General features: G+C 38.0%; 1 protein-coding gene across 1 annotated transcript in view; it reads right to left on the bottom strand.

The window, feature by feature from the left end:
- The window catches only part of ENPP1 (ectonucleotide pyrophosphatase/phosphodiesterase 1), a 57,158-nt gene that overhangs the window by 6,140 nt on the left and 24,033 nt on the right, over positions 1-26,985 (bottom strand). The window contains exons 6-19 of the mRNA XM_029084783.1: positions 26,464-26,561; positions 23,876-23,955; positions 21,288-21,407; positions 20,123-20,232; positions 18,469-18,534; positions 18,079-18,151; positions 15,931-16,039; positions 14,654-14,785; positions 13,077-13,108; positions 11,787-11,914; positions 10,610-10,679; positions 6,634-6,721; positions 3,384-3,559; positions 2,804-2,855 (exon numbers count right to left, since the gene is read on the bottom strand). Coding sequence (XP_028940616.1) covers positions 2,804-2,855; positions 3,384-3,559; positions 6,634-6,721; positions 10,610-10,679; positions 11,787-11,914; positions 13,077-13,108; positions 14,654-14,785; positions 15,931-16,039; positions 18,079-18,151; positions 18,469-18,534; positions 20,123-20,232; positions 21,288-21,407; positions 23,876-23,955; positions 26,464-26,561 — 1,334 coding nt within the window. The remainder of the gene's footprint in view (positions 1-2,803; positions 2,856-3,383; positions 3,560-6,633; positions 6,722-10,609; positions 10,680-11,786; positions 11,915-13,076; positions 13,109-14,653; positions 14,786-15,930; positions 16,040-18,078; positions 18,152-18,468; positions 18,535-20,122; positions 20,233-21,287; positions 21,408-23,875; positions 23,956-26,463; positions 26,562-26,985) is intronic.

Here is a 26,985-nt window from a genome sequence, read left to right as displayed (position 1 = left end):
ACTGTACACATTTAGTTTATATTTAAAACAAAACACTTTGTCATTTAAAACAGGAAATGGATCTTAGTTTCCAAGTTAAAAGCCTTTGCTGATTTTGTGTTTCAATTTAAATACATAATGTCAGATCTGCTTCTACATAACATGTAGATGGGACAGTAACCAACTGTGGTGATTTGAAATCGGTTGAGGGGACTATTTTAGTAGAAACCACAAAAGCATATGTAAAAGTGACATTTAAAGGACTAAGAAATATAGAGATCTAAATAATACAATGAAGTACTGGTTGGATTTTCAGATGTGCGAGGACTCGCTTTGTAATAAGTGTAATAGTCACAAAACTTTCATTTTTCCTCTCTCTCATGGACCCACATCTCTTTAGAAAGCTTGTATACAGAGAAAGATATCTCCAAATGTTCTAGGTACGATACTGCACAGGGTTTTTGGCAGACCCTTGCCAAACTTTGGAAGGTTTATGGGCCAACTACTGCATCCAGTGGAAGAGTGAAGCCCTTCCTTTAAACCTGTATCAGAAAGAAGCTGTGTGGGATCAGCAGAGGGTAAATCACTAGACAGAAGTTGAAATGTAAAGCAGTGTTAGCAACAGAATTTCTTTAGTCAATACCATTTCTCTTAAAGAAAAAACGAAAAGGTAACAAAACAAAGTCATAAGAAACACATGCTCTTCCAATCATCTGCTGCAGTCAAATGTCAGCAGAAATTTTCAATTTTTAACCCATAAGGTAGACTTCAACTTAATTAAAACATCAAATATTTAATTTTTTGCCAACTAGAAACAAACAAAAATAAGGTTTTCAAATTTCGAGTTCTCTAATGTAAAATAAAAACTGAAGAAAAGTAACACATCAAGGAAATATTTTAAAATAACATTACTTTGCTACAGAAAATGCAAGTACTTTCAATCATTACACTACTGGAATTATAAAGAAGGTGTCAAAGTACATTTTCCATTAAATAGGCCACAAATTATGCAGAACTACAATTTCAAGGCATCTGTTTTAAATGGGGAAAGAAATTGTGAAATGAACGCTGCAGGTTTTTTCCACAGTAATTCCACCACACAAAAAAATGTTCAAGATTATGACATTTATTTCCCCACAAAGGGAAAGGCAAAGAATTCTTTTTTATTTTTTTCATAAAACTAAAAAGGCATTTAACATTTTGTTGTTCTTACAGGCTGTCAAGTTATGACAATCAGCAAATATGCAAAATGAGGCAACTAATAAACTCTAAATAGTCTTAAGACATCTAGGCTGCTTACTAGAATTCTTTCATCTGTAATTAGATACGAAAAGCATTATTAATTGCTTAATTCATATAACTTATAAGGAACTTACTGCTATAAAAACCAGTGCTAAGTCAGGTCTCACTGATAATCCAAGCCAAAATCCTACTGTTTCAAAAATGTAGGTTTAGAGCCATAGGATACTACTTCTACAAAATAAAAAAATAAAATAAAACAAAAAAACCCCCAAAACAAAACAGAAATTAAATAGGTTATGCAAATGGTTTTGCCATATTTCTTCAAAGCCAAGTTCAGCAAAGCACTCTGGCGTCCACTTACACATTAGCAGAGTCTGTTTCAGTGAAACCACTTATGCACTTAGCGGAAAGAACACCATAGCGTACCAACTGGATTTCATTTTGTTGCTCTCATGAGTGTTACAATACTGAAAGAGTTATTTTAAAAGGGTTCTGCAACACATTTTAAAAAGATGCCCTGTCCGTAGTGGAAAAGATTGAAGAAAGCTCCATCTGCTCTTTGTGCCAGGACAAACTACACAAACCAAAAGAAGCCTTAAATTAGTGCTGAATAAGCAGCAAGTAACGGATCCTGCTTGTAACTGGCATTTAAGTCCAGTTCTTAATAGTGAGCTACAGTGGCGTGTCACCAAATACAGAGTTTAATTGTCTAAGAAGCAAAGTTTCATAAAAACACACAAGGCAATTATTAGCCTACTTCTCTTTCTGACAACCTAATCATCTTAGAATGGTTAAGATTGGAAGGGACCTTAAAGATCATCCAGTTCCAACCCCTCTGCCATCAGCAGGGACACCTTCCACTAGACCAGGTTTCCCAAAGCCTCATCCAGCCTGGCCTTGAACACTTCCAGGGAGGGGGCCTCCACAACTTCTCTGGGCAACCTAGGAAGGATTGATTTCATCTTTTGAGAGAGATATCAGCACCAAGGGCTACATTCCATTTTGACTTACAGTTATCATGATTTACTTACTCTTACCTGCTTCATGCTCAAAATAGTTTATTTTGTTTTATGAGTCATGAGCACGTCTACAGCCTTGCAAACTGCAGCTCAAACATAGCATGTATATGTTCAAAGAATGGAAATAAAGCATAAGTAACAAAAGCAACAGCTTAAGACCATGTAACAACTTGACCATGTAAAATACTCCTTATGCTTCATTAAAAGTATGCTGCCATCATGATGTCAGTGTTTGCAGGGATTTCTTATCAGATACTTCCCCATATACCACTTTTGCTTCCCATTCTAGAATGGTCATTACTTCAGTTCTAGAAAATTCCAAAATATAATAAATGTGCCATAAAGACACATATATAAGGATACACATTTATTTGAGAACAAATGGTTCTTTTTTTTCAGGACTGTATTTGAAAACTTCAGAACTACAGTCCCAGTAAGTATTTCAAACAAATTTTACCTCATGTACTTGACAGTTGCTCAGAAATTTATACATCAAACATTTTATATTTTTAATAATTCTTACTTTTTTGTTATAATTTTATATTACTATCTAAAGTTCTTACCTTCTGTTTCAGTGAGATTTAAACGCTGATGAAAATCCCTTACTGGCAAGCCCTATAATTATAAAGCAAAAACAGTGTGATTCTACTAAGTGTTCTACAAAGCATATTATGAGCCGCTACTACACTTAAAGTACCAAATGTGACACCTGCCTTGTAAGTTATCCCTATACATAACTCATTGACATCTACTGGAGAGGGGCTATGGAGAATTTGCAAAAACAAACTGTTTTTGCCACAAGCAATCTACATCCTTGAAAACCAAACACATAACATTCACAGAAGGGAAATTTTGACAGTTAAGTGAAGCAAGCAAGAACTAAATGTTCTCCCCATCAAAGCTTGCTTCTGTGGTATCTTCTAGGCTCTTCAGAGCTGAATATGACTTTATCAGCAAACTACAAAAATGAATATACAAATACAGGCTAGTACCCACTAACCCCAGGCAAGATTTGATTTTGAAATCAGTAGCAGGGGACTGCAAAACTAGCGGGTAAAGATAAATACTTGAGAATCCAGAGTTTCACTCTTTTAATACAACACAGATGTCTGCCTCCACAACTTTAATAATTTCAGTACTTACCCCTGTCCTGCACGAGCAGCCAAGGCTCACTGAAAAGGCTCTTTGCCCCACCACAGAGCATTCAGAAGGATGGCTTGTTTCTTTGGGATGGTGTGGGGTATAAACGGGGTTCCTTAAAAGATGGTTTAGGCGTCCATGAGTTCCATTGTTTGGGGCTGGTTTCAAGTCAAGCAAATCTATGAAAGAATTCAAGTGATATTAACAGGATAAGAAAGACTGTAGTACACTGCTGCTTGTATTGTCATTACAAGCATGGGTGAGTAAATAAAGCTGTACTGCTTGCTGCTCATAACACCCAAAAGGAAAAGCAATGTAACTGCTTTAAAAGGAAGTACACACGTTCCTAGGTAGGGCTCAGGATGGTATTAGTCTGCTTGTAAAGAGGGACAGAACAAGTGCAAAAAATGACAGAGGCTTACATCTGAGGGGAAGTGAACTTGCAGCACCCAGACCTGCAGTGGAGGACAAAATGGGAATCTCAAACGCATGAAGCTAGTGCCTACATAACATTGAAGCATTGGGGAATAAGTTGGGGGGGCTTTTTGTTTCGAGTTTGTTTTGTTTTGGTTTTATTATCTGGAAATTAAATACATAAGCTTCACTTAGTAAGCATCACTAAAGGGCAAAACCATAAAAGAACCTAGACAGAACATAGGTTTCTGCTTGTCACTTAGGTCTAAAATGCCAAGCTTCAAAATTCTCTCCAAAGTAGTCTAGCCACAAAAACATCTCTACCGCACAAAAACCTAAATCTCTGCCATTCAAGTAACCCGAACAACTAAAAGCTGACAACTAAGGCTCAGAGCCACTTCAGACACCTTCAAAATACTGAATAGACCAAGCCCTATTTCATGCTTAATCCTTACTTGCATTTTTGCTAGATCTGTTGTTCTTCCATTTAACTCATACTGAATCTATGAAATAAGATGCTTTCAAAACATAGCAGGTGATGAGACACACTTGTATCCAAAAGCTTGGTGTCTAGATTACTCACCTAGAGCACAAGATTTAGAGCTGAATTTCCCTTCCTACATAGGGAACTGAAAATATTTCTTCCTGCACAATGCCACTCAGATATGTTAATGTAATTGCCTCCAGATGAAGCTGTTTTGCTTTGGAAAGAAGAATAAAACAACCTTTCTAATCCTAGCAGTCGCTGATCCAATGAATACATCACACAAAGCAGTGAAAGATCAAATCAGAACCAGGTCTCCACTTCAACAACTAAATTACATTGTTATGTTCCTATTATTTTAAGTGGAGTATCTGGGAATTCACAACACCCCAGAAATCTCCAAGTCTGGGAGTTTGAACGCCTTGGAAAATATGAGTTGAAATTCCCTAATTCAGACAACACAGTTAGTTGTACATATCTGGTGCTTGTGCTTTAAGTGCTGAGATGTTGGACAAATGGGAGGCACTCTCTCTTCTCTGGCTGCACTTTGCAGGGTTTCCAAGAGAAACGCTAGAGCCTCAAATGACAACTGAAAGAAGATGCCTTTCTGCAGTTCAGAAGGCACCTAAGCCCTGGGCAAGGAAAATGTTGAGTAAGTTGCCTCACTTCATTTTCTATCTGAAATTTGATGTGCTGGCTTTTACACATCCTGTTCTTCTAATTCTTTCTATAAAGGATGGAGACCTCAATGACTACACTTGAAACATCTGATCTGTCACTGAACTTCTTCGCTGAGATCCCAACAAGTTTACCCTTCCTCTCATGCTGCATACACAGAACAGATCAGGGGGGCATAAGGTGGTTCAAAATCAACCAAGACATAAGACTGCAAAGCATACAAGGCTGTGACAGACACACCTCCTGACAATGGCCTGTTTCCTATTCCAGCAAAGAATTTAAAAATATGGCTTAAATATGGTATACCTGAATATCGCCACTGATCTCAAGCATGTTCAGTGCTCCCGTTAAGTGTTTTCTGGATCAAACCCTTTGGTAATACTTTGTCTCTCACAGATGCAGATGTTAGAGCAAGTATAGGTCCTGGCAAAAGAGAGAAGTAGGCAGGAAATAATGGAAAACAGGTGAAGACCTCAAGGGGAATAAATGAACAGAAAGTGGTAGAACTAGTGATAAGACTTTTGGAGAAGCCATGAAATACAGAACAAAGAAAGGACAGAGGAATAATGAGTCACAGTAACGTGTTTGAAAGGGGGGGAAAAAGGGCCGCAAAGGCATCTGATTTTCAGAAAGGAACACCACTTCTCTGGTGCAGTGTGTATTGTATGGTGTCAGAAAATAAAGTTAGGAATATCTGTGTATGGAGAGGGCGGTCTGCGATCCTCAGATACAGCAGCAGACTGCATGGAACAGAAAACAATCATGAATCCTAGAGTGACAGCATAGCAGGGTGAGAAACTGGAAACCTTACTATTGCAGAGACAATTGGCTCTAGAGCAAGACTCCAAAGCAATGGGACTACAGACTAACAAGACAGTTGCTGTTCACCAAAAGACCAAAAAAAAGCATATTTGAAACACCTGTTGTATTAGACAATGAGAATGGGCAAGGAAACATCCCAATCTAGTATTAGAAGATATAATACATAAATTGAACAAGTGACACATTCAATGATTAATTTGGGAGGGGTTTTATTATATGAATCAAGTAAACAAAAACAAAAATCTAAGTTTTATCTGAATTAAAAACCTATTTATATCAAGTAACTTAAATTGAAAATATGGTAAAGGAAAACAACAAACATGAAAACACATGAGAAAATAAAAGGAACTGTTGCAGTGCATAAAAAGCTGAGGGGGTGACTAACAGGCTTTCCAGAAATTAGCAGCCTGGCAGCTGCACCCGTATCCATTACTATGCTTGTTATTTATTGCTCTGCCTAAATAAGGTCACCTGAGTTATTATTCTTATAAAGCCTCTGGTTAGCTATGAGAAAGAAATATCCCTTCTTCTTGATGACAAGTAGATTGTGAAGCAGTCAGTTTTAGTAGCGGTGAGTCAAAGCACTAGCTCTGGAGCAGCCAGAGGAACACGCAGAGTGACCAGTGGAAAGGAGAGATACAAGGTGGCCTGACCAGTAGGTCCTAAATAGCCATTAGTCTTTTAGAAGCTGTACCTTTCTCAGAAAAACAACCAGCTTTTTACTTGTGAAAGTCAGCAGCAAGTCTTAAGGACAAATTTCTAAGGACACTTAAAAATCTGTTATTAGAAGATTTACAATGCCCAAAAGATAATATATTTTGCTGAACAAACATGACCCCAATAAATTGTACTTACCACACATTAAATTGTATACTTCAATGTTTTCAAATGGATCAACTTGAGTACGAAACTTGAATCCTGGTCCAAAACCAATAAAGATAGCCTAGGATTTAGAGAGAAAAAGTGAAGTGGAACTCTGTTAAAGACAAGTTGAAACAAAAAATATCTTCATACTCAGAGGGCACTTTCTTCAAAAAACTTAATCTTTACTTTATCAACACAGTATGGATCAAGTCGAAAGCATGTTTTTTTTCCGGGGGGGAGGGGGGAATGTACAAGAACAATTTTTTAAAGCAGTGAAAGAGTATTAGGAAACCAGATTTTGACTCATTGTTGCCTTTAAGAAGTTGTCTTCAGCCATATATTAAGTCCCTTGCTCTTCTTTGCTTTTGAAGAAGTTTAATTCATTTTCTTAAATGCTTTAAGAGATATAATGGAAATGTTGAGCCAAAATAACCATCACATTTCAGGCCCTGTAAACAATTTAGAAGCTTTTAACTTAAGGCTATAAAAACAACTGTTAGTAGCAATGTTTTAAATGGTTTAAGCAATGTCAAGATCCTAGGCTTCTTTGACTGGTTTGCAGCTGTTTTTTCTTCTTCTTGCACCACTTCCTGAGCTGCACTGGCACAAGCTGTTGTGTAGCCACACAGTGAACCTGACCCAGGAATGCAGCCAGCTCAAAAAACCTTCTTTTTTCCTGCTGGCTCCTTTCCTTCTGGTTCAGTTCCCTGACCTACTTAAAGCTGCAGCCATGCTAGGCTTACACTAGCAAAGAGCAGGGTTTACTGCAGGAATAAAAACCAGGAGGCAAAGGCAGCAAATACTTAAACTCAACTGCTGCCAAGAAGATTGTTCTCAAACTTATCCTAAGATATTCAGCTTATTTTTAATTAAGCAAAACAGATTGCACTGATCTATGGTATCAAGATACCAAATGAGTGGTGGATGCTTTGCTCTCTATAGCATCTTCCTGGGTAAGATCTCAAAGCTCTTTGCAAACAATGCAATCGTCCCAGATTTCATAGCTTTGTGGCAAAAACAGAGGCTAAAAACTCAACTCTAACTTCTTTTTTGAAATTTAAAGCATAATGCAGACTGTCATTCTGCAGCTGTTGACACTAAGAAACTGTAGGCTATTAATTTACTCAGCAAGCCTAATTTAAATCAGATAAGGCAGGAACATGCTACCTCCTTTCTGTTGAACTAGGTAACTGCAGAATACGAAATTTATGCTGCTATAATGTTAGCCACAAAAGGATAAACTATATCTGTTTTAAGAACAATTAGGGATGCTATGAACTGACAATCTCAAGTCTCGCAAAAAGTTTGAATCAGGTCAACCTACTGAAAAAAATTTGCACAGGCAAACTGTAGCAGAGAGAATATACTAAGCTGGCATTTGGCATCACATGGCCTTGCTGGTTGTAACCCATTACTAGGTACCCTACCAACAGGTTTTCCATTGTAAAATTGGGGAAGAGTGGGCCTGTAAGGGTAAATTGATACAGGTTTTGGCTAACAGTTTTTAAAACACAGTTCAATGCCAACACTACGTAATTCTACAAGACATGAAAAATAAGTCTTTTAAGAGAAATCTATGATTTACATGGCAACTGTAAGTCTTTTTCATAAAACTCCTTTTCTCTCTTTATAGATGTGTTTAGACGTATTCACTGTAATAGTACCTGATACCTCACAAGTGTTAGTGGATTTTATCCTGAAAATAGCTTTGTGAAATGAAGAGTATCGCCCTGAATTTTATTGATAGCAGAAACTAAAGCACACGATAGGTTAAGTGACTTTCTTAAATTAGATGAAGCTAAGAATCTGATTTCATGTTTCCCTATGATCTCTTCCCATTTCTCATGAAAGAGAAGAATGTTGGGACTCTCCTTACTTTAAAGGATTGACATGCTCTCTCCTGAACAGACTACCTCAAAACAGTGATACATGATCTATCATGACACAGTAGAATTACAGAGTTGGGAGATCATTTAGTCAACTTTTGTAAATGACAGAATCAAATGTAATTATGTTATTTCTGAAAAAAACTGTGACAAGACATTAAGTAATTCCTGTGGTGGAAGCTCCAACAGACTTCCAGGGCAAACTGTCGTACTCATTAATGGTTTTAAAAAAAAGCTTTCTCATAACTGAATCAGTTCTTCTTTATTGCAGTTTAAGCCTGTTACTTCTGTTCTTCAGCAACTCTGAAAACAAAGAATGGACTAGCCTTACAGACCAGGGTACTGGCTGGCTAGGGAACGATTTTGCTTGCAAGGGCCTGGATGACATAGTGGACAGCAAGCTGAACATCAGCCAGCAGCACACCCTGGCAGCAAACGCAGCCAACAGCATCCCATGCTGTAGAAACAGAAGCTCGGCCAGAAGGTTGAGAAAAGGGATTATCCCTCTCTACTCAGCATTTCTTTAGGCTGCATCAGGATACCACACCTCCAATTTAAGAATGACATCAATAAACAATCATTGCAAATTCAGCAGAGGGCCCCCAAGGTGGCCTAGGGCTGAAGCTCTTGCCCTGTGAAGAGGAACAGGGCTTGTTCAGCATGGAAAAGAGACTGCTTAAGGTGGACCTAAGAGGGATAGCAGTTCCCCAGTACCTACAATGAGGTCATTAAGGAGATAAGAACCATGCTCTTCAGTGCTACACAGCAGAAGGCAGTGAGACAACAGGCATAAATTGAAACCAGAAAGGCTCCAGCTGGCTATAACTAAACACACCTACACCAAGAGGACAGGCAGGCAGTGGAATGGGTTGGCTAGAAGTTGCGGAGCCTTTGCCCTTGGCTGTTTCGAAGACGCAACTGTGTAAAGCCCTAAGTAACCTCATCTGATCTCACAGTTTTGAGTTGGACATGGGACTAGAGACCTCCCGAGGTCCCTTTCAATTTGAATTCTCTTAAGATCTACAATTACTGTATTTGAGGATTTGATAAGGTAGAGTCTTTTCCTGCTTTTAATGTTACAACCAAACAATTTGGCACAACTTCATACTCTTACCAGTACAGTGAAATCTCTGGGTAAGTCCTGTTGGGTTTTTGCCTAACTCTTATGACAATGAAATCCCACCCTGTGCAGGTTACCCATCATGTCACAATAGCAATCCTACAAATGCTCAATTTCTTTAATTGCAGTTGGAATAATATCACAGATCATAGAATCATAGAATTGTTTGAGTTGGAAGGGACCTTAGAGATCATCTAGTTCCAACCCCCCTGCCATCAGCAGGGACACCTTCCACTAGACCAGGTTGCTCAAAGCCTCACCCAACTGGCCTTGAACAATTCCAGGGAGAGGGCATCCACAGCTTCTCTGGGCAACCTGTTCCAGTGTCTCACCACCCTCACCGTAAAGAATTTCTTCCTAATATCTAATCTAAACCGACCCTCTTCCAGTTTAAAGCCATTTCCCCTTGTTCTATCACTACCTGCCCTTGTAAAAAATCCCTCCCCAGCTTTCTTGTAGGCTCCTTTCGAAAGCTGCTATAAGACCCCCCCGGAGCCTTCTCTTCTCCAGATTGAACAGCCCCGACTCTTTCAGCCTATCCTTATAGGAGAGGTGCTCCAGCCCTCTGGTCATCCTGTTGGCCTCCTCTGGACTCGTTCTAACAGGTCCATGTCTTTCTTGTGTTGGGGGCTCCAGAACTGGACACAGTACTCTAGGTGGGGCCTCACAAGAGCAGAGCAGAGTCGAGGGGGAGAATCACCTCCCTCGACCTGCTGCCCACGCTTCTCTTGATGCAGCCCAGGAGACGGTTATCGGCCTTCTGGGCTGCAAGTGCACATTGCTGGCTCATGTTGAGCTTCTTGTCCACCACCACCCCCAAGTCTTTCTCTTCAGAGCTGGTCTCAAGCCATTCGTTGCCCAGCCTGTATTTATGTTTTAAAAAAATCTCAACACCCATCAAACACAAGACTCAGAAAGAGAAGGAGCTAAAAATAAAAGCTAGCATAAGTTTAAGTCTCACCTGCATATTGGGGAAGCGATTGTCTGAGCCATGGAATCCACCTGTGCAGCTTTTAATCTCAAGTGGTTTCCTATTAAAAATTCACAGTTTATTAAAACTAAACTCATATTTTCCTATTAAAAACTCACACTTTTCAAATCATATCAGTATAAAATAAATTCAGTGACGCATTGTTTACTTGTCTATTTACAAATTCTTAGAGGCTTCTGCATAGGGAATAGAAAAACTTTAAGCCTTAGAAGAGAATGTCTTTAAAATCAGAATGATAGTTTTGTCTGGAATTCCCTTTGGAATTCTCAAGTGTCCATCAGAGTCATTTAAAGTTAAATATCGGATGACACAAGAACAAACTGTTTGTTCTCAGGATAACATATTTTCACTTCACTGTTACTTGGGTAACAGAACTTTACAGTACTTTATAAAAGTAGATGCTTAAGATTGTTTTTAATAAAAACTCTAATTTAGAGCATTTAGCTGGGAATCTTACACTCTAATAAAAACAAATCTCCAACATATGCCAGGTCTATTGATATTATTTAAACTAGGAGTACAGTCCTAGTAACCCAAACCTGATTTGCATGACTTGCACACATTTACAGTGTTATACAACAGGACTTACTGAATACATGGACTGAAAAACTCTTGATGAAAGCCCTAGAGTATCACAGAGGTGTTCAAAATTATATTATTACAGCAGATGCCATTATTCCAGGAGCTGTAAATTCATTGGTGAGAACATCTAAGGTAATTAACAATAGTGGGCTCAGTAAGTTCAGTGTATGCCAGTGGATCGCTCACAAGACTGATTCAACCACGTAGTTATGCACATGTTTAGCCGAGCTTTCACAACTCACTTCAGAAAATCCTAAAACATTGCAAGATGTGCTCAAGTATCTGACACAGGAGACCTCAGTTTCTAACATTTGTGTCACAAAGCCTGCCCCTACCTGCATGCTCAGCAGGGAGAGTATCTATAGCTGCCAGTTTACAATAGAGCCTTCTCAGGCCAGCAAAATCTGTAGGAAAAAAACATGTATTGTTTCTTTGCAATGTCCCTTTGCTGTGACAAACAAGAATACCATGCTCCAATAGCTATCATTGAACTCTGTAAGAGAAAAGTTATGAGAAAACAAGAAATTATTTGCTGTATAATCAAGTACTGAAAACTGTAACTTACCTAGCAAGCTGCCATTGGGAGTCTAAATAAAAGTGCAACGGTTCAATCCGGTCGTTGTAGGAATAATGGAAACGCTTGGGTAGCAGCTGTTTCATATAAGCTTTGAAAGGTTGATTTGGTTCTATGCACTGAAATGTTTAAATTAAAATACAAAATTTACATTTCACCAAACTTTTCCTTATGTCACACACAGTTCTTATAAAGCACTTCAATTGTAAAGGGTCTGCAATAACATCCACTAAGGACAATGGGACTATCAGGTTTGGAGTCATATGGTCTGGGACATAAATATTAATAACTACTTAAATAACAAATACCAACTGGTTTTGCATTCAATAGCTATTAGGAGAATACTTATATTGGATTATGGACATAACTTACTTTTTCTATTATCCTTACAGCCTACAATTGTACAGAACCAAACAGTACTGCTTACTACTTATCAAGCACAGGAACAGGCTGCCCAGGGAAGTGGTTGAGTCACCTTCCCTGGAGGTATTCAAAAGACATGTAGATGTGGTGCCTAGGGACATGGTTTTAGTGGGCATGGTGGTGTTAGGTTGACAGTTGGACTTGATGGTCTTAGAGGTCTTTTCCAACCTTAATGATTCTCCAATTCTATAATTAATGATTTTTTAAACATCAAAAAAATCAAAACTAACAAACAAAAAAAACCCCAACCCTCTTCTATAATCTCAGAATTTTTGAATAGTGAAGTCATCTATACAACCAGCATAGCTCTCACCAACAGCAGTGTCTGCACAACTAAGAGGCAAACAAATTGTGGTGCAGGGATAAGAGCAGAAACCAGGTATAGAGCAGAAAAGCAAATTCCTTAAGCTAGAACTGACAAAAAAAAATCAATATCCTCTCTCAAAGCTGTTTATCAAAAAGGTGTGAGCAAGAAAATTTTATGCTTGTCCAGGAAATGAAGCTGAGCTTTACACTGACTGGGCGCTCAGCCAGCATGGTCCAGATACACAAGTTCTCCAGTATGAAGAGCAATAAGATACAGTGCTAGATAAGAGTTAGTGAAAAGAAATTAATACAAAACCTTAGTTAATGCACAACCACAGATAGCCATATGACATCTTACTCAAATTTGACCTTCCCTTCCCCTGCATGGAACTACTTTCATTGTTGTTGTTGTTGTTAACAGCACAGCATACGGAAGGTCATTGATTCAAAGTCCAGATGCTATGCAAGTAAACCAGCAAACAGCTGATGCTATAAAATACCTGTAAACGTCAGAAGGAACTAAGCTAGAACAACAGATAAGACGACACTTACTGTGAGGTTTCTGACAATGCCTTCATAATTAACTGGAAGAATCATATGTAAAAATTAGTCACCTAAGTTAAAAAAAAAAGTGAGATGTAAAACGATAGTATCCCCATCACGTAATATAATTAGCTTAGTTTCAAAAACTTTCTGGAGATAAGAAATTATTTTTCCAGAATTTAAACCATATGGAGCAAAGCAATCACTAAACTGTCAAGATATTGCTTTTATCAAATTTTAGTTCACAGTCTCTCCTCCCCTTGGTTACTTATTTACAGCTTTAAAATTTTAAACTATATTAGCCACAGTTAAAAAAATAATCTGAGAAATAAGTTTTCAAAAAAGAGGCAACTAAATGTTGTGCTGATCAAGCTGGATTTTTCCTGCTTGGTAATAAACTTGCAAGGAAAAAGCAACACATACAGCTATCAGTACAGCAGTTTTATCTGGCAAGCGTCCTTAGAAAGAAAGCCAAGTGCAAGCTGGCTAAGATTCAGATGCTTAGACTCAAGCCAAGAGGGACCATTACATTGTTTAGTTTGACATTTTGTATAACACAGGTCCATTACATTTCACACAGTTACTCTGTCCTGAGTTTGATATCCAATGCTTGACTGAAGTATATAAAGAATTACACCGGCAAGGGAACCATTAATTCCTGCATAGGTATATGCAGTGCTACGAAGACGCTACTTCATGAAAACAGTGCACGTGCCAAAAGCGGGAGATACTCTATCTTTTCTTCTTCCTGAACTTGTTTCACCAGGGAGAACTGGGAACTGCATTTGACTCCCATGTTCTCCAAGGAAACATTTAAAAGAGTTTAGAATAGCATCAAGCAATGAAGTAAACAGGACTTAAAATCACAGGGGTTGAGGCCTACAAGTTTTAAAGGGCACAGAAAACAATAATCTAGACAGAAAAAAAACCCCAAAACAACAAACTATGAAACATTAAGGAAATGCCTGCATTCAACATTAAAAAGTACCAAAAACTGCAGGCATTAAATGTTCACCTAAAATGAGACAGTATAATGAATCAAAGTTTAAAATTTGTAAGCATTCATCGATTTTTACTCAAGTTTACTATCTTATTTATATTTATTTACAGTTTACTCAACTGTTGCCAGGCCATTAAGCCATTTTTCAATCACCAGGAAATATATTACAATATTCATAAAATAATATGTAAAAGATAGTAACAATCTAACACTCTTTTAAGACAGAAATGTAGCAAATTTATACATAAACTGGTAAATCAGGAAATGAGGTGAGATCTGAGGGGGGGGATTTTGGTCTGTCTTGAGCACCAAAGATCTGATTCAAAGGAATGCCATTCACAAGGCAAAAGCACTTGCAGTTGGTCACTCTGAGACAGCCCTAAAAGCAACCTGTAGGATTCATATACCCTTTCAGACCTGCAAAGTCAAATAGTCTTTAAAAACACAGATGTACAACTCAGTATTTCCTCTTCATCGTTATCTAGGTTGTTCCTAGTTGACCGTCACTCAGGTCAACTGATTTTTGTATTCATAAAGCACAAAAGTATATAACCAAGTAACAAAAATTAGTTTAGCAATTACATACAAGAGAAATACTCATCTGGAACATTATTAGGTCTTAGGCGAGCTGCAGGACCAGGTATTACTATGAAATCTTGAACATCATCCAGATAGCTGTTCAGATATGCTGTTTTTCTGCAGCTCCCTGCTTCCATGCCTGCAAAAGGAAATAAATTCTATTTAAAAATGGGAATATCAGTGTAGAGTAGCCTTGCTGAGGAGACGTAATCTAAGTGGTAGAAGGCAGAAATGTAATTTCTCAGGTCTTTTTATCAGCAATCTCAAGACATCCAATCCAAGAAGACTATGATACTCATATACGGAAGAAAACAAAACATTACATAGGTAGATACAATCAGCCATTTCCTCAGACAAGAAAGACACTCCAATTGAATAGAGACAAACTTTCTTCTTTGAAGGGAAATAAATCTTATGAGCCTAAGAACAGTAGTAATGGTCAGACCAAATATTCATTTAGCCCAGTATCCTACTTAATAGTGTTCAGTAAGGTGTCTAGAGAAATACCCAATAAGCATAGTAATTATAGACTGATCTTCCTCCCAGGTTCCTTATCAGTTTTCAGAAGTCAAAGGGACTTTGAGTTGCATATTGCATTTGAACTCTTACTTTTAATAATTCTTGACAGGTTCACCCTCCATTAATTTCATAAATATTTTTAAAACCTGTATAGATATTTGGCTTAGATAATTCCTGGTGGCAACAACTTCTGCAAGTCAATTTTCTGCTGTGTGGAAGTCTGATTATTTGTCAGGAAAAGAAGCAGAAAAAAAATATTGGTAAAATACATAACTTATTATAGCAATAATTCCAGAAATATAGAAAAGCTATCAGTGAAAAAAAAATCAAAATTTCATATTCACAGCCTTCTAATAAAGGGAACTGATAACTGAAAGGAAGATATGGCTTGTATGTTCATTTCAGCAGTTCGCAAACTATTGCTATGTAGTATAGTTAAAAGAGAATAAAATGAAATATATTTTTTACAATTCACATTTTTTTATTCTGTTTTTTGGCTGGTAATGACCACAGAGGATTTAGGAATAAAACATGAAAAATTATTTAATCTCTCCATATATTCTCCACTTCTTCCCCCTCCCATAAAATAGTCTGATTCTCACCTACACTGATTATCTCTTACACCACATTTATAATATAAAATGTAATACCTAGGTATTAGCTGCTTCATTAACCTTGCCAGAAACACACAAGTATAAACTCAGAATATTAGTTTATAAAAACAGCTCTTCAAAATTCTCATGCATTTTATAAAATTGAATTTACCATGATCTGATATAAAAATAATGTTCAGGCATTTATGCAAGTTCATTTGCTTGAGACCATCCATCAGCATCCCTACTATGTTGTCCACTCTCTGTAATGCCATAATGACCTGCAGTTCAAAAATAGGAATGTAAAGTAAGTGTTAATCACTTCAATTAAAAAATATAATTTATTTCTAGGGAAAGTGAATAAATTCAAACTGTAACCATATATGCTAATAAAGATTAAGGAACTCTCATAGACTATTCAAGGCTAGATGCAGTCCAGACATAAATGAAGGACACAGAGGACCCAAAATGGTGCAGTAACTCCCCAACTCATGACAGCAAGCACACGTACAGCACACACTACCTGAAGGAACTCTGAGGACAGGAGACTTACAGCATTCTCAATACTCCATTAAACCTGTTTTTTTCCTGTTTCTACTCCTCTCAGTTGTACACCATTTAGATGCACAGTCTTTACCTCTGCTGAGAACAGATTCAACAGGCACACCTATTGCGCTAAATAAAAATGGGAGCCTGCAGCCTGCCTAGCGCCTGCACTGCTCAGGGCTACCTCCATCTACAGAAGACTGGCTATATCTACACTCTTGGCCCCAATCTTTTCTGGGACTCACACTGCATTAAGATACAGCTACACATTTTTATGTGTTATATCAGTTGACCTTTAAAAACAAACAAACAAACAAACAAACCCCCCAAAACAAAACACCACCAACAAAACCTCCCAGCTTATAGCCAGTAAGGGTGGTTTTAAAGTATGAAATTGAGGATGTTTGTTGCATTACCAGAGGCACAACCAAGGACAACAGGGCATGCCTAAGGGTGCAGGTGCTGATAGAAGAATACCAGAGAGCTGAAGAAAATAGAGTAAGCCAAAACTGAGGCACTCTTCCTCAAAATCCCCCCTCCAGGGAGAGACCCTGGAGCAAACTGCCCTTGAATTTGTGACTGGATATTAGTCTCAGAGAAAATTAGTTTAAAGGGTCTGTAAAAGCCAAATAACAAACTACCAGTCTAGCACCATTTGTGATTGGGGTCTGGCGTTCAAGCTCACTTGCACAGGAACAGCCACTGAAGCTACTTTTGAATATTTGGCAAGGAAACAAAACAAAAAGGAATTTTAAAATTAAGTCATTCTGTTACTTACTTGTTGAACTACTTCTATAAGCTGTCTTGCTTTGTATGAAAAAAGATGAGATGCTCCTGAGGAGACAAACCCTCAGAGTCTTTCTCTCCAGAGCATTTGTGACATAGAGGACTTTAGATTATTAACTAAAGAAAAGGACAACACTTCCCTATACTGCAGTTCCAGTCAGTTGTCTGCTACTTCACTGGGGGCTTACATTCATTTTACAGTTCCTTACAGGAACAGCAACTACTCACACCTCAAGAGAAATTGGCAAGAGCTTTTTACTCTTGTCACCACTGAAGTTAAATACCTAGTTAAAGTGCCCAAACTTCCTGACCATTCAAACGGGGGAATTTTACAACATTCCTGAATTTCCAGGAGCTTTTTTGTTTGCATTTTTTACTTTGTTTTGTTAAAATGTAAAGCTATTTAGTACTTTTGAAAACAGTAGCAGTCCCAAAGACTTCTTATTTATACAACAGGAACACCACAGACTGTGAGGTAAACATCCCTTTTATCACCCTCTTTCTGAGAAGGCATAAAATCTAACCGCAGGGAGATAAAACCAATATTCATTTAACCTTTGTACAGAGACTGGGGGAAAATGAATTACAATTACAACATGAATATTTAACCACCAAAACTTGGACCATTGCTATAAAAATCTCTGCTCTCGCTAAATTGGAAGTATATAAACTTTCTGCCCGCCTCCCCCCTAAAAGCAACACAAAAGTAAAAGCAGATAGAATAACACACAAGACATACTAAAACATGCTTTGGCAATTTAAAAGTTATTGAAATAAGTAAAACAAAAATGATACTTACTAAACAGGCTGTTTATTACATGCTTTTTATCAATATTAGTTATGGATGGCTGTCTATTCACAAATTTTTTTCCTAAGAAGTATACTGAACATGGTCTTGGTTAATCTAACATGAATTACGGAAGTTTATTTTAAAGTCACAGCAAAACTTCAAATTAAAAAAAAAAAAAGAAACTACAAAACTACTTACTCCGCTGCTTACTGGTCCAAACTTATGGCCTGAGGAATCTGGTTCTTCTAAATACAGAGTGTAAAAGTGTGGTCTATATCAAACAGTACCAAAAATGTAATATTTTACATACATGTTGAGACAGTTTGAAGATATTATATTTCAATAATGGATATCAAATATTGGAAACAATGCTGTCATTCAGAGGAAGGACATATTAAAGAGAAAGAGAGAAATAAAATAAACTTAATAAAATAAGGTTTCAGTCAAAGAAACAGGCTTGCATTAAGCGGTATTTTAACATTGTTAGAATAATACATAAGACATTGCTTAAAACAGAAATCATATTTACAAAGTAATAAATTACAATACCACTCAAACAGGAAATTACACTTGCAACTGTATACCTACCTTTCATCTTCAGGTAACTGCAGCCAGCGAAGAACAGCTACCACCCTTTCTTCAAAGGGAATTGAGCTGTATCAGAAGAATACAAGATCAACCAACCATGTATTTCCAAGAGCTAAAAAAATTTTAGTCATACATCACAAAATCAGTGTACTTTAGCAGAGAAAATTTAATTTAACTGGATGCCATTAATGGCTATTTAGTAGGAAGCAAGTTTATCTGCGCTGATTGCTTGTGACTCTACAGGACTTAATGGCCTGATCTAAAGCTCTGTTGAATTTTCATAGACTCACAGAATGGTTTGGGTTGGAAGGAACCTTAAAGATCATCTAGTTCCAACCCCTCTGCCGTGAGCAGGGACATCTTCCACTAGACCAGGTTGCTCAAAGCCTCATCCAACCGGCCTTGAACACTTCCAGGGAGGGGGCATCCATGACTTCTCTGGGCAACCTGTGCCGGTGTCTCACCACCCTCAAAGTCAAGAATTTCTTCCTAAAATCTAAATCTGCCCTCTTTCAGTTTAAAACTGTTACCCCTTGTTCTATCACTACCTGCCCTTGTAAAAAATCCCTCCCCAGCTTTCTTGTAGGCCTCTTCAGGTACTGGAAGGCTGCTAGAAGGTGTCTCTGCAGCATTCTTTTCTCCAGGCTGAAGAGCCCCAACTCTCTCTATTGTCTGCCTTGATTGAAATGTGATTAAAATAAAGCTCCTAGTATTGCTTGTGTTTATTATACAAAGAGAATAATTTGCTTCAAGGTGAAAAAAATCATGTGTAGGTTTTCATTCCCGCATTATGTTTTGAAAATTTTTTGGTTTGGGGGTGTTTTTTTGAAATGTTTAAACAGTTTGAATATAAGTTATCATACTATGTCACCAAGTATGTGCTCTACATCAATTACTGAAGTAGACCAACAGTAGAACTCTTATAACAACAGGAGACACCCACAAAGTTAGTAATTCAGCTACTTAACACAAATTCAAGTAACATACAAGTTCCTAGAGAAAAAAAATGTAGGCAGTAAGTCAAGAATCAGAATTTCCATGCTATATGAAGGGTGTAGGAAGAAAAAATGATCCTAGGAAGACAGAAATTAAAAGCCCGATTTCTTGGGCAAGATCTTAGATTATTAAGTAAATGGTGGTAAACAGATTTATGTAGAATTTTCATTAGGCAGAAAATGTTTAACTTTAGTGAAGAGAAATCACTGACTAAAATATGACTGTTTTAATGTGAAATGTTTTCAAGATTTGCAATGAAAATAATTTTACATTGGAAAAATTTACCACAGTCAACCATAAAACTTAAGTTTTCATGGACAATACCACGTGAAGACCTGACCCATTCACTGTATGAGAGGTTTGGGTTGAATGACTAAACACACCCACAAAAGATTTTCATAAATAGAAACAGAAAAGCACTAAAGCTTCACAGCTGGCAGGACTTAAAGCTGGTTTTTCCACATCTTTCCTGTAAAATGTTTGCTGAGGAATGACAATAATTAGACAAAGAATCTACAAAGTCAATTGGATCTTATCTTTTTTTTCATGTTGCATACAACTATTCAGAAAAGCAGAAAAAAAATATGCTTTCTCTGGCTTCTGTCCTGTTACAGTAGTTAAAGTAAAATATTAATCCAAGACACAGGAGTTTACGTACCTATTGTATTTTTCATACAGGTTTGGAAAGGTTCCGTTAACTGCTACATCTGACCCAGGCCAAAAGAATGTACCCGCTTTTAGACCTTGGTACATAGCTGTTAGCCAGATCTGCAGGAAATGAACAATCACCACCATTAATGCAGCTCACCGAATTAGCTGAGTAACTGCCACAGCCACTACCACCCCACCAGCTCTCTATCTTTGAGCAAGATCAAAATCTAAAAATGTAAGAAGAGCACTCTAAACAGTCAATCTTGCACGTCATTGTTAGCTGCAGCCCAGATACACCTTGCACCCTGATTCCTTACGGCAAACACTTGCACCCCTTCTGCAGCTACACCAGAGGGAGCCAGGACAAAGGTAGGAACCATTGGCTCCCATAGATGGAGCAGTAACACAAGAGTAGAACCATGCCAGGAAGGGGAAATGTCTAAAGAATAGAAAGCAAGAAAGGCTGGGAATGTTCCAAGGACCTATGCTTTACATGCTCTGAAATATGGGAGCAAGAGTTTGGTCAACTCTTCTGATTTTACTGCTGATCTCATGATTTGCAGATTTCTGTCTGCCTTCTGCCTTCAAAAAAAAAAAAAAAAAAAAAGTTAAAAAAAAGTCCTCCCCACATCCCACATTACTAAACAGTTGCATCTGTTCCCTTGCTATTCTTCAGGCTAGCACTCACCCAAACTTTCCCATGCCACTTCATCTTGATGGCAGTCACAGCAGATCTGCCACACCTGTGTGACTGAACTGAAATGTTCTCCTTTAAAACCACATCTTTAGACTTACTGGTAATTTGGGCAAAGTGTAAACCTTTGAATACTGCTTATTACTAAAACTAACTGATCTGTTGATTTCCTCGGAGAAGTTAACTGCAAGTTGAATTCATATTAAAAATGAAACAAAAACTAGTATCTTTATTAGTTATTTTAAAATAGTTTTCTCCTTAGAGAAAGTTCCATTTAAGTTCAACAAAATCCAGTACACTTTGTTTCATTTGCCGTTTTGCAGCTTTAGTATGGCAATTCCTAATCATGCTGAGTAATGCTTCTTGGCTGACTTTAGAAGTACCCTCTGTACTCTTTCAACTTCACTATGCATCCAAGTGATATTAAGTAACATAACAACAGGCTGCTGCACATTCTCAACAGCGTGTTAACACTTACAGGCTGTCCTTGGTACCACTGTGGATTAAACTTCTCTTCACTTTTAAGGGTGAAGGATGCATTTCTTCTGGGGTCATACATCTTGTTATCAATTATACCATGAGATTCAGGATACAGCCCCTGTAATTGAGAGTATACCTTGTCTCAATGTTATATAAAAAAAAAAGAACCTTCTGGCTACACAAACAGATGTCTATTACACAATATGTCCAGTGAATAATCTATACATTACTTTTCATCCACAAGTACCTCAAGATCCAAATTTAACAGCATCACCTACCATTGCTACCAAGCTCTACCTTCCAATTCTTAACTGCTTCTCAGTGAGATTAAAAAATATAGGCAAGCAACTTGGTCTGGGATCAAACTGAAAGACGCCATCTCAATTAATTCACATACGCACAGTATCTTCAGTACCAACAGCAAAGCAATTACCTATGCTGGACCTCCATCACATGACCAAAAACCAGGCCGATCAGGCCCAGTCAGCATGGGTTTATGAAAGGCAGGTCCTGCTTGACTAACTTCATCTTCTTCTATGACAAAATGACGTGCTTAGTGGATGAGGGAAAGGCTGTAGTTGTTGTTTGTCTAAAATCTAATAAAACTTTTGACACCATTTCTCACAGCATTCTCCTGGAGGAACTGTCTGCTCATGGCCTGGACAGGTGTACTCTTTGCTGGGTGGAGAACTGGCTGGATGGCTGGGCCCAAATTGTTGTGGTGAGTGGATTTAAACCCAGTTAGCAGCAGGTCACAAGTGGTGTTCCCCAGGGCTCAGTGTTGGGGCCAGTTCTCTTTAATATCTTTATCAACGAACTGGACAAGGGGATTGAGTGCACCCTCAGTAAGTTTGCAGATGGCACTAAGCTGGCTGAGAATGTTGATCCGTCTGAGGGTAGGAAGGCTCTACAGAGGGATGTGGACATGCTGGGTCAATGGGCTGAGGCCAAGTGTATGAGGTTCAACAAGGCCAAGTGCCGGGTCCTGCACCTGGGTCACAACAACCCCATGCAACGCTACAGGCTTGGGGAAGAGTAGCTGGAAAGCTGCCCAGTGGAAAAGGACCTGGGGGTATTGGTCAGCAGATGGCTGAATACAAGTCAGCAGTACACTCAGGTGGCCAAGAAGGCAAATGGCATCCTGGCCTGTATCAGAAAGAGTGGGGCCAGGAGTAGGGAAGTGATTGTCCCCCATACTTGACACTGGTGAGGCCGCACCTCGAGTGCTGTGTTCAGTTTTGGGACCCTCACTACAGGAAAGGTATTGTGGCACTGAAGTGTGTCCGAAGGAAGGCAATGAAGCCAGTGAAGAGTCTGGAGCACAAGCCTCATGAGGAGTTGTTTAGCCTGGAGAAAAGGAGGCTGAGGAGAGATGCTATTGCTCTCTACAACTACTTGAAAGGAGGGTGTAGCAAGTTGAGTGTCAGCCTCTTCTCCCAAGTAACAAGTGATAGGACAAGAGGAAATGGCCTCAAGTTTTGCCAGGGGAGGTTTAGATTGGATATTAGGTTTTCAGTTGAACTCAATGGTCTTAAAGGTCTTCTGCAACAAAAACAATTCTATGATTTGAGGGGAGAATTGCATATCAGCAGGTGACAATTCTCAGGATAGCATTACATAAGCAGTGGAAGAAGTGCTCAAAGGTATCAGTTGTTAGGTAGTTTTAACAGACTTTGTGCTCTACCTTCAAGCAGACTAGCTCCTTTTTACATTAAAGGATATAACACCAAGTCCACCACCTTTAGGATCCTGGTAAACACTAGGGCCTGCTACTTTTCACAAGAATGGGGAGCTGAGACAAAGCTCTATACTGTATTTAGGCACACTCTCATATGGCTGCAGGACATGATTAATGCCTCTTAGTTGCATATTCACTCATGAATATTTGAGAGGATTACACAATTAAACATATAATTCCTGAACCTGCATTCCTCACCAGAAGACAGTCCTGAAACTGGTACAGAACCTTGAGCATTTGATTGAATTTTATTTCTGACATGATGAAAGTAAGAAGGACCTGCTAGATTCCAACCCTGCATTCAGTGTTGAAAATCTCGACTTTTCTTTTTCCTCCTATACACAGGAGGTGATAAATTTACAAGATCAGCTTTGTGACACTCCTATCAGGTCTGGGTTGGTCCCTCACTGATACAGTATTCAAACTTTCCCTTTCATTTCATACTCTTCTTAGCGTCATGCCAAGCTACCTTAAGGAAGTGGAACAAGTCTGGCAGTTTAAAGGAGTCAAGTCATGCTGCTCTCACTCCGAGAGAGAGTTGCAATTTAGTGGATATATTTACACAAATGAGGAGTTGTAAAGCAATGCGACCTTCCACCTACATGGGAATTCGTGCAGCTAGACTTGGAAGGACTGGTTTACTTAATCAGATTAGATCTGACCACTTAGCTGTAGTGTTATATGATGACTGTTAATCTAAATTAGAGTATAATATATATTTTTTCATATTCTGAAGGGAAATCTTATTATTTTAATAATCCATCAAAGAAATATTCTATTCCCTTGGAGGCAACTTGATAATGAACAGTCCCTTCAGCAGAGGAGACAGAATATGCAGGAATTCTTACTGTGACGATGGAGTAATGATTGGGAAAGGTTTTTGAAGGATACACTGGTCTCATACTGGAAGTGTATGTTCCACATTTCTCTAGAGGAAGGAAGAAAGAAAATTACCAATATTACAGAAATAAAAATAAAATATAAACCTATTAAAAAAAGAGAAAGATAAAAGATAAAAATAAACAGTATTTCCAGAAAGTTTTCATTCTTCAAAATTCTGGAGTTAGTACTGAATGGAGTTTTTTTGTTTTTAAAATAGAAGCCCTTATTCTAGGATGAATCTTGAGGTTTTCTTTATCTTGATATAAAAATAATAGGTTTTTAAGATTAGCTCACAGTATTTACTAGTATGAAGAATCATTAGCCAGGCCAAAACACTTATCAAACCTTAAGTTATCTGTCTAAATTTCCATAGGCAAATACATGGGCCCTGATTTTCAGAAAGAAAATTTTTAAAAAGCCTTCATTAACAACTTCAAAAGATACTGTGTGATAACCAAAACCACTCCAACTGATGCTAAAGAGCCAAAAAGTAATGACCCTATAGACAGACCACCACTGGGTCATCTTCATTTGGCCCTCTGTGTCATTACATATAATATAAATAAAACAGAAATGAAAGGTTTTATAAATAAAAAGTGTTTCATCAAGGAATTTTGAACTCATTGGATGGGGCTTTGGATTATATTTCAGTTGAAATAATCAATTTGAGCTAATTAATTGAGATAAAAAAAGAAGCCAAGCAAGAAAAATAAATCCTCAAGTTACATAGGCATCCTTTCCCACATCTCTATTCTGTAGTAACAAGTCATCACTTGTACCCCATTTGCTCCTGCAACACACTTGATGCATTTGAACCATTTCCAAATCTGTTGTTGAGGCCATTTTCTGAAATCCTAGCTTTTGGTGGGGGTGGGTGGGGATGCTGGGGTTGTTTTGTTTTTAAAGAGAAAAATACACTTAAACACTTCTATTTTGTCCAAAATCCTAGGAGATTTTGCTGGGAATTTCCATAAGAGTTATCTTTCTTCTTTTTGGCTTGTTGCCTCAGTTAAAGACAATTTAAGACAAAAGGAGAAGCTATTTAATAATTATGATATCACAGCATAGAAGTATGTGAAAATGTCTTCTCTGAACCCCCATATGCACATATTACAGCTATGCCAGGGTTCACTGAAAACCCTCAGCTCCATGCTAGAAGCAAGTAGCTGCAGAAAAACCAAGCAAGGTTTTGTATCAGGAAAGCTGAAGATCCTGTAGTATATTGTATCATTAAAGTCTTCTGTCAGATTACAAGAAAATGCTCCAGAGTAATGTAGAACTGTAGACATAATGCAGAAACAATATTTTTCCCCTAGACTGTTCTTTATTTTATTGTGTCTAAAACGTGTTATTAGACATTCTGGGCTTAGAATCCTTCAGAAATGTAAGTTTTGACCATCCAAAACTCCATGGTTCTGGAGAAGTGAAATGACCTTGATTAAGATACTAAGATATTTGTATTTCTTAGTGGTCAGAGTTTATTATAGACATTAACAAGAGAAGTTGCACTGTAGCCTACCCAGCCCAAATAATGAAAAAACTTTACACGGAAGTGGATGTTGCAGCCTGGAAGTCCTACACACACTTTGTGGCACTGTTGTCTTGTATGTCAGAGCTATAACCATATGTAACAGCCAGCCTCTCCTCCCAGTGCCCAAGAAGACTTCTTCAGGTGAAATTTTCTGTAATTGTATCTAATGAAATTGTTTCAAATGTCTCATTTTATTCTAATATGGAAGAAAAAAAAAAAAGAGCTAAAACCTCAAACATATCTGTGAATTGTTATCCTCTGGAACAGATCAAGTTGTAACAACCACTGTACAAAAAAGGAAGTATTTTTACCGATTTATTTTTAGTCAAATTGAAACCAGCCACCGCAGGTAGTAGTTTATGAATGACAAGAAGATCAGCATATTATTTAAACAAGAAACACCATCAGTTCTTTACAGACCACAGCCAAAATAGAGATAGGAAAAGTAACTGAAGTTACTTAGACACTACGAAGTTAAGTAAGACACTACAAAAGCTAAGCAAAAAAATACGTACTTATGAGGCTCTCATTTCTTCTGAAAATATTCGTTAAACTAAGGTTTTCTCAGGTTCAGCACATTTCTACCAGCTCTTCTGCACCATCTGGTCCTAATCAATTCCTTCTTTGTCTTTTTCAAATATAATCAGATGTTTTCTACTTTGCTTTCAATTTTCCAAAGTCATTCCACCAAAACATGAGACAACATGCAATACTAGAGTAAAAAGTGAGTCTACTTCTACTTTGAAGAAATAAAATAAGCTCACAGTGAAAAGCATCCACCTTCTAAATATAGTAAGGGCTACTAAGTAATTTTTAAGATTTCACTGAAAATCTAAAGGGCGCTTTCCTCACACCTTCCCTCTTTGCCCTTCCACACCTCAAGCTCTCTGTGCACAGCTGTTTAGGGCAACAACTTCAATTTCCATGGAAGAATAGCGAGGATTTCAAAGAGTGAGCATAGCTGCAACTATGGATTTTTCAGGCAAGACATCATGATATTGCTTAGACAAAGAAAATACTCACGTAATTTGCTAATAACAGGTAGAAGTCCACCCCAAGTCTGCAAATATTCTGCTCTGAAGCCGTCCAATGAAAATAGTAACACTGGAGACTTGGTAAATCTGAACAAACAGAAAGTGATGTATTAAAAGACAGACTCTGAGAAATAATTTCCTTACACTTATTTCAATAAAGTTTCCCCTAAACCGTGGGGATGTTCATTATGGGACCATAAACCAGGCCAAGGAAGTAAAGTCTTCCTAAGCAGGAAGGTTCGCAGGCTGGCACAGGGGTGAGCAGACCAGCTGTCCAGTCCCTCTGCTCGTAGGCTGGTGTAGCAACTGCCCAAAAAAGGCAGAGAATTGCAGTAGGGCATGTACAGGGAAATCATGACAAGGCCTGATATCACAAACATCCATAGAATAAAGAACAAGCCAAGATGTTCATGTAATCCATCTGGTGGGATTGGTACTCCTTATCTTTAAACCTGAGCAACACTCAGTCCTTCCAACCCTCCCCTCCCACCCCGAGGTGAGAGCAGGGAAA

This window comes from Antrostomus carolinensis, unplaced genomic scaffold (genome assembly GCF_000700745.2).
Source record: "Antrostomus carolinensis isolate BGI_N321 unplaced genomic scaffold, ASM70074v2 scaffold8784, whole genome shotgun sequence".
NCBI classification, from domain to species: domain Eukaryota; kingdom Metazoa; phylum Chordata; class Aves; order Caprimulgiformes; family Caprimulgidae; genus Antrostomus; species Antrostomus carolinensis.
The sequence above is the reverse complement of the archived record's forward strand: the minus strand, read 5'-3'. Positions and strand labels throughout refer to the sequence as shown.